General features: G+C 45.6%; 1 protein-coding gene across 1 annotated transcript; it reads left to right on the top strand.

Annotated features, from left to right (window-relative positions):
- The first annotated feature begins 379 nt into the window (after window positions 1-379).
- LOC119383294 (exosome complex component RRP43) lies at window positions 380-6,979 on the top strand. Its single transcript, XM_037651362.2, has 9 exons — window positions 380-412; window positions 500-536; window positions 614-677; window positions 744-817; window positions 910-955; window positions 1,386-1,491; window positions 1,557-1,602; window positions 1,732-2,047; window positions 6,821-6,979. The coding sequence occupies exons 1-9, from the start codon at window positions 396-398 to the stop codon at window positions 6,940-6,942; spliced, it is 828 nt and encodes a 275-aa protein (XP_037507290.1). The 5' UTR covers window positions 380-395; the 3' UTR covers window positions 6,943-6,979.
- The last annotated feature ends 22 nt before the right edge of the window (window positions 6,980-7,001 follow it).

Here is a 7,001-nt window from a genome sequence, read left to right as displayed (position 1 = left end):
TTTGTCTTGCCATTGGTCAGGCATTTTATTCGGCGTACTTGGACATCCACAGCTGTTCGTCTTCACAAAAACTTTAGATGGATACTCGTGCTGTCCAGCTTTGCTTTGTTTTGGTCATTTGATGATTGTAAGAGAAAAAAAATAAGTCTGAATGGCAAGGTGAACGCTGATACGCGTTGGGTCAATTGCATTTTCACACGAAGAGGCAAAGCACACGGAACAACAAACTGGCTGTGTGCCTTATTATTTTTTGTCTCTGTCTTCGCAAGCGCAACCCAACAAGCCGTTCGAACTTTCCCAAGCAGCAGCATCCGTGCGGTTGTGGTCAGGGGGCGTTACAATCGGGGGCTGACGGCTGACCATCATCATCATGTTTGTATTTGTGATGTTTAAAAATGGCGGCAGAGTTCAGGTGAGTACATGTGGCTGTCATGCTCTTCGTGGCATTATTTTGAGTTTCAGCATCTTGTTGTAATGCATATTTATTGTCGTGCTCCAGGCTACTACAATCTCGGCTCCATTTGGCTCAACGCCAGGTAAATATTGCCTTTTTCACCTTTTACGCTGGAAAGTAATTTGTGTTACACCGGTCATACGCTGTTTCCTGCATCAGGGACCGTACGAAAGATCCGATGGGAGGGAGCTGAACGAGAGAAGGCCAACGGCCTTAAACATAGGTGTGTATTAAATGGTGAAGACATCAAGCGCAAGTGTATATAACAAAACATGGACGTATATTTCAGGGTCTATATCGACCGCTGACGGGTCCGCGCTTGTCAAGATGGGATGCACAACAGTAGTCTGTGGCGTGAAAGCGGTAAGCGTTTGAAATGATATTGAAGCTACTAGAGTGCCCTCTTCGTCTCTATAATCTGTGCTGTGTGCTCTCCGTTCTCTTTCTTTTTGAAGGAACTTGCTGAACCAGCGGTCACTGCACCGAAACAAGGGTTTATAGGTAAGCCCGATGAGGTTAGGGACAGTCGTTTTCACCGCTGTGCAATTTTTTTTTTTTACGAGTTTCTTCCACTTAGCTGTATCAGCCACATACTTCGACGCACTTCAGATGACTTTGGAGGGCCCCCTTTTCTTGTCGCAGTTGTATTCGACCTGTATTTTCGTCTTCTATTATGTAGGTGCCACACGGTATGAGTCTGCACATCTTTCGCGTTGTATCCGGACATGTTTTTTTAAAAGCTAATTATCGCCGGTATGTGGTTTTTTTCACGGCTTGTGTAGTCAGTGTAAAGCTCGATCAATCATCCCGGAGATCAGAGGGGACCTGATTTTAGGATCAGGCTAGAGCAACCGCAAGGTGCTTGCACAGTTGTGAATATGCTGCAGAGAGATTCGCCATCTCATGGAAACTGACCATTGTTATCCTGCAGTGCCAAATGTGGATCTGCTGCCCCTTTGCTCTCCTATGTTTAAGCCAGGACCCCCGTGTGAACAGGCCCAGGCCTTAAGCAAGATGATGCTCGATATTTTGAACAGGTGATCAACGCCTAACGTTTTGAAAAATGAAATCCACTAACGTTTTGAAAAATGTTCTGTTGCAGTTCAGAAAGTGTAAACCTTGAGAAGTTGTGCATAGAGGAAGGGAAGGTAAGAGTTTGATTAGCTGACATCGAAAGCTTGCTCTGACCTGCCTTGGCTGTGGTTGGCGTAATTCACAATGCATATCCAGCTTTCACGACTGTCCACCGATTTTGAACTCGTGTTCCATTCTTTCAGCTTTCTTGGTGCCTTACCATTGATCTGACATGTCTGGACTATGACGGAAACATGGCGGAAGCGTGCATCTTAGCTGCCACTGCGGCACTCTGTTCATTAACGCTGCCCAAAGTAGACACGAGTGATGGTGAAGTCAATGTGCTGCTGGAAAGAGAGAAAGTAGACATCAGCGACGGACCCCTGGCAGCCACATTTGCAGTCCTTGCTGACGACACTATTGTGGTTGACCCGACGCATGAAGAAGAATGTCTTGCCGCAGAGACCTTCACGGTTGTTTTGAATGCCAATGACAACATTTGTGGAGTCCACAAACCAGGCAAGTTGCTCTTTGTGTGTTGTTCATGACGCACTGGAACTCCAGACCTACATGGGTAGCCGGAATTCTATTGGAGCGCGTGCACCAGCTCTCATTCAACCTCTCGCAATTGGTGTCACTTCTATGACCTGTCCGTCTGGACGACGTTGGAATGAGAATGCGATGCTGTAGCGGTGGTACAGTGGTTACGGTGCTCGGCTGCTAAACCAAAGGTCATGGGTTCGATCCCAGCTGTGGCGGTCACATCTTCAATGGAGGGGAAATAGAGAAAGTATTCAGATTTTCCCCTCCATCGGCATTTTCCCCGCATTTACTTAAATTTCGGTACATGATAAAGAACCTCGGAGGGCTCCGACAGAAATTTCCAGAGCCCTCCGCTATGACGTGCCTCATAATCATATTGTGGTTTTGGCATGCAAGACCCCAGCAATTATTATTAATGAGAATGCGCGTTTTCTGTGGCGAACTTCTGGCATATATGTGACTGTTTTTGCTAACTTAAACAAGGGCTAAAATAAACTACACACTGTGCTTAGGTATTCATTGTATAGGGGTTGACTAATATGCAAAGCTGTATATACTTACATTGTTTGCTAATTACGTGGATGTTTTTCACTGTTCCACAGAATAACGAGAAATAACTGATGGACTTATTGTTTACAAATGTGTGAATGTGTCAAACAATCATTGCAAAGCTTATATGAAATGGGAGTTTAGGCTGTATTGGATGGTGCATATGACACTTTATTTAGATTAAATGCCTTTGACGTGCAAACCACCTGACGAGCAGTACCTTGACCAAGTGTGAGCTGTGTAGCAAATGGTCAATAATGAAAGCGAATGCCACACATAGGATGAGGAGAGTTAATGTCGGGGACAGACAGAAGTGTGCTATAGTCACATTTGTCACGAACAACCAGCACTTGTCTGTGAAGTAATACTACTAGAATTTATCCACCTACATGGGACGCACTGTCAGCTGCATTTAACTTCTGTGCAAAACGAATACTGGTCAGGGTGCAAAGTGTGTATGGTGGGTACGTGCTATTATTTGTTCTTGGTCGTGATAGGCGAGCTCTCTATCGCCTAAAGGGGTCCTGCAACATTTTTTCAGCATGGTCAGAAAACTCTGCCGATTGGTAGTCAAGGTTCCTGAGAACACGCGAGCCAAACATTATAGCGCAGCACGCGGCCTGGAATTTGCGATGAATTCTCAAAGCCAGCTAGAAATCGTTGTTTCTTACCTCGACAAATGATGGCATAAACCCAACTGACCGCTCCATAATCCCAAAGTCCACGACGATTGGCTGATTTGAGCATCGTGAGCTGTATAGTTACCGTGACCACAGCGGAATGCTGCCATGTGCTCGCAACCACACTGAAAGTAAGCCGCACATTCGAAGAAAAAAATAAAATGTGCTCATGGCAGGCTCGTAGCCAGGAATTTTCTTCGGGGGGGGGAGCACTTTCTTAAAACCTTTACTATTTGAGAAAAACACCTATTTTTATTATTTATTTTCCGTAAAACAGCCCCCTCCATCAAATTTTTTTTGAGGGGGGTGGCAAGCCCCCCCCCCCCCTTCCCCCGGCTATGGGCCTGGCTCACGGTCATGACGCGCGCTGGTGAAGGAAAGCATCTTCTTGCCCCCTTGTCATCCTCCTCCCTGCGTAGCTTTCAGTGCATTCGCTAGTACGAAAGGAGAGAGCACTTGAAGCATGCGACAAACCCTGTAACTCTGCTCATACTTGACGGATTCTAAAAATTTTTGAAGCAGTCTATTTGTGAGGCAAAAAGCTCTTTTAATGAAGCCATTAGACGATTACATGGAAAACAGTTGCAGGGCCTCTTTAAAGTAATAGAAACAGGTTTCACTTGTGTTTTAATTGATATGTATTTCAGCTATACTTATAGTGCCTGAAAATTTCACCCTTTGTCAGTTGCAACCCCCCCCCTCTCTTTTTTTAATGAGTTGTACCACATGTGGGAACTGCCTCAAAAAAAAAAAATTATTGTTCCTTGCACAAGAATATTATCTGAAAAACAAATGGGACAACACCTGTCCCAATGTCACTTGAAGCCATGAGCCAAGATGGACCACGCATTATCCCACTGCCCACTTAGGCCTTCAGCTTTTCAGTCAATCATATGATTATTGCTGCTTCTAAAAGAGCCCAGTGCCTGCAATGCAAGGAGGCACTTGCCAGGTTCCAGAAATAAGCTTTCTGCATTTTTTTTCTGGAATGTTGTTGAGCACTATTGGCCTCTTCAGCATGTTCTTCATACACAGCAGGACAGAAGAAGTCATAACGCATGCATGTCCATCATAAATCTACTTCAGGCTTCACTACTACATTGCAGACGGAGAAAAGTAAATTAGTGAGAATATGCCTGCCGCTTAATTTGACCATCATTAACACTAAGGCTGGTGCAGAAAACAAGCATGACCAAATTTCATCTCTATGTCCCTCCTTTATTAAATGCGCATGCCTAAACGAAAGTACACTCCGTTGTTTGAGAAGCTCACACTATATTAAATTAAAGGGGCCCTGCAACACTTTTTGAGCGTGGTCAGAAAACACTGTCCATTGGAAGTCGAGGCTCCTGTGAACATGGGAGCCAAATATTATAGCATTGCATGTAGCAGGGAATTCGCAATTGCGTTTCAAAGACGGTCAGAAAATGTCTCGTTTTTCTCTTGGCAAATTACGTCATCGACGAGCTCAACTACATCATCAGAGTAAAGAGTGCAGCCATTGGCTGATTTCAGCTTTACTGCAGCTGCCACATGCCGGCATCGTGCTGTGTGGTCTACTAGAATTACACAGTAGCAACACTAGTGTGTTCGCGTCGAGGTCATTATGTGCGCTGACATAGCTTCTTGCCCTTTTGTCACCCTGCTGTGTAGCTTTCAGTGCGCTCGTCGAGATGAAAGGAGAGAAAAAGTACTCAAAGGGTGCGGCTAATCACTGTAGTTCCACTCTTACTTGACAGATTCTAACATTTTTTTTTGTGACAATCGATTCGTGAGGCAATAAGCAACGATAGTGAGGTCATTCGATGATAGCTTGGAAATGTGTTGCAGGGCCCCTTTAATGGTCTACTCACTGGAGAGAAAGAAGTCGCCGCGAGTGAAGTGTTTCGAACAAACCAGCACAGTGTCAGTCATTTGATTCCAGATGTGCAAGTTTGTAACCCACATTGTTCTCCGTTGCACGTTGTCTTCTGTTGTGAAACAATGAAATGACGCGTTGCTCCCTTTCCACTGCAATGACGCACGTTTCGGCACACAACAAAAGTCTTTGGACATAGTTTTTTTTTTTTTCGGGCTTGTGTGCGGCGTCACGGCAACAATTTAATAACTATACTCTGTTCCAGAAGTTCCGTGCAGCAGAGCCAAGGCTACACGACCCTCGAGCGCAGGTTGTTGCGAAGCGAGATGTAGTGCCCCATATACATAGCCCGTTGTTTGTCCTCATGACTTTTGCAAGCGGTCTCGTCGGAGGATTTTTACTTGAAGGCTTCTCAGCGTGTTGTAGCTGTGATTTGTATGGCGATTTTGTCGCATTTTCTGTATAAAACAATTTTTGTGGCTCCATGATACTGAAGAAAGAGTTCTTGCTTGTATGTGTTATAACATGCAAATGACGAAAGAAATAACGCTGTTGTGGCTTGTATGTGTTATGTTTTTACTTATAAAGTACGAAGGAATGGTACGACACTGTCTAAACTTTTATGAGTAGTCCGCACAGCCCGAGCGTCCACAGCGCCGCGGAGGACCCAGTCTTGGGTTGTGATTAGTCCGCGGTGGCAGATTTGGTCACTCCTTAGTCAAAATGGCGGCGCCTGGTTCACCTGTGCGATATCGCTCCCGGATCAGCTTTTACGACAAGGGAGCAAAGCAGTTGGCTCTAAATGTGTTCGGGACAGTGCGTTAAGGCATGCGTATACGAAATCTGATGAAGCGTGGTGCTTTAATATTCAATTTGGCTAGTGCGGCGCTTTCCACCGAAACATGAGCCACTGAACCCTATCCCTCAAATGTCTACGTGCAAGTATCTCGAAGACGCGCGCTTTTACGGTGCCGAGAATATTTAACCGCTTTCACAATTGCAGCTCATCTCACTGCGAAGTTGCACAGTGTCCCGAGAGGCTCTTGCCGCTTTCGCTGCAGCGCTCGCCGCTAGCAGACGACAGGGCGCGGAAGGATACACTTAGATGTGTTCGCCTTCCTGATTGGTTGAGAAGGCCTGTAGCTTCCACAGTGCTGCACGGAACTTCTGGAACAGAGTATATGCAGCAGCATCTCACCATGCCGCAATGCGAGCTCTTGTTTTGCTTCAAGGTTGAACCTGGATATGCTGCTTCCAGGCATGCCCACTAGATGGCGAGCGCTCAGTTTGGATCGCAATGAATGTGGGTGTCCCGGGAAGACACTGTCTTTAATAAACATAGCCGTGACAATAAAGCACTGTTTCTTAGAAGCTCCTACAGTAAAGGGCGACAGGAAAATCTCAAGCTGGCTACATCGAGCCAGTGTTAGTGCATTTAGTTTTATGAACTGGAATGGAGAATCTCTGGTCAGGAGCTTTGCTTTCCGCACTAGGAGCCACCAGTACATTTATAGCTTTGCACAACATAGGTAGGACACGTGGGGTTTGAAAGGAGGTGGTGCACAAGATGTCTTGTAGAGGCATCGAGTTTGTCGGAACCCAGTTCCACAACTAGCGACACATTCTGTATGACTGAACTACTGCATTTTTTGTTTCTTTCAGGTGGCTTTGCGCTAGGCACAGACCAGATGTGCCAACATGTGGAAACCGCAAGGAAGCTAGTGAAGGACACTCGTGATTTGCTTTCTACAGCGCTGTCGAATGTTACTCAGTGCACTGCCTAGACGAAGCAAGCCGTCCATTACTGGTTCAATGTGAAAAAGAAAAAGAACGAAAGAGAAGC

The sequence above is a fragment of the Rhipicephalus sanguineus genome, chromosome 2 (assembly GCF_013339695.2).
Source record: "Rhipicephalus sanguineus isolate Rsan-2018 chromosome 2, BIME_Rsan_1.4, whole genome shotgun sequence".
NCBI lineage: Eukaryota > Metazoa > Arthropoda > Arachnida > Ixodida > Ixodidae > Rhipicephalus > Rhipicephalus sanguineus.
Note: the sequence above shows the minus strand (reverse complement) of the source record. Positions and strands in the feature narration are given on the sequence as shown.

What these genes read in the sequence shown, in the direction of transcription:
- LOC119383294 (XM_037651362.2), top strand. An exon ending in TCCATTTGGCTCAACGCCAG is followed by an intron (nt 537 to 613) that starts GTAAATATTGCC and finishes TTCCTGCATCAG; the next exon opens with GGACCGTACGAAAGATCCGA. An exon ending in GCCAACGGCCTTAAACATAG is followed by an intron (nt 678 to 743) that starts GTGTGTATTAAA and finishes CGTATATTTCAG; the next exon opens with GGTCTATATCGACCGCTGAC.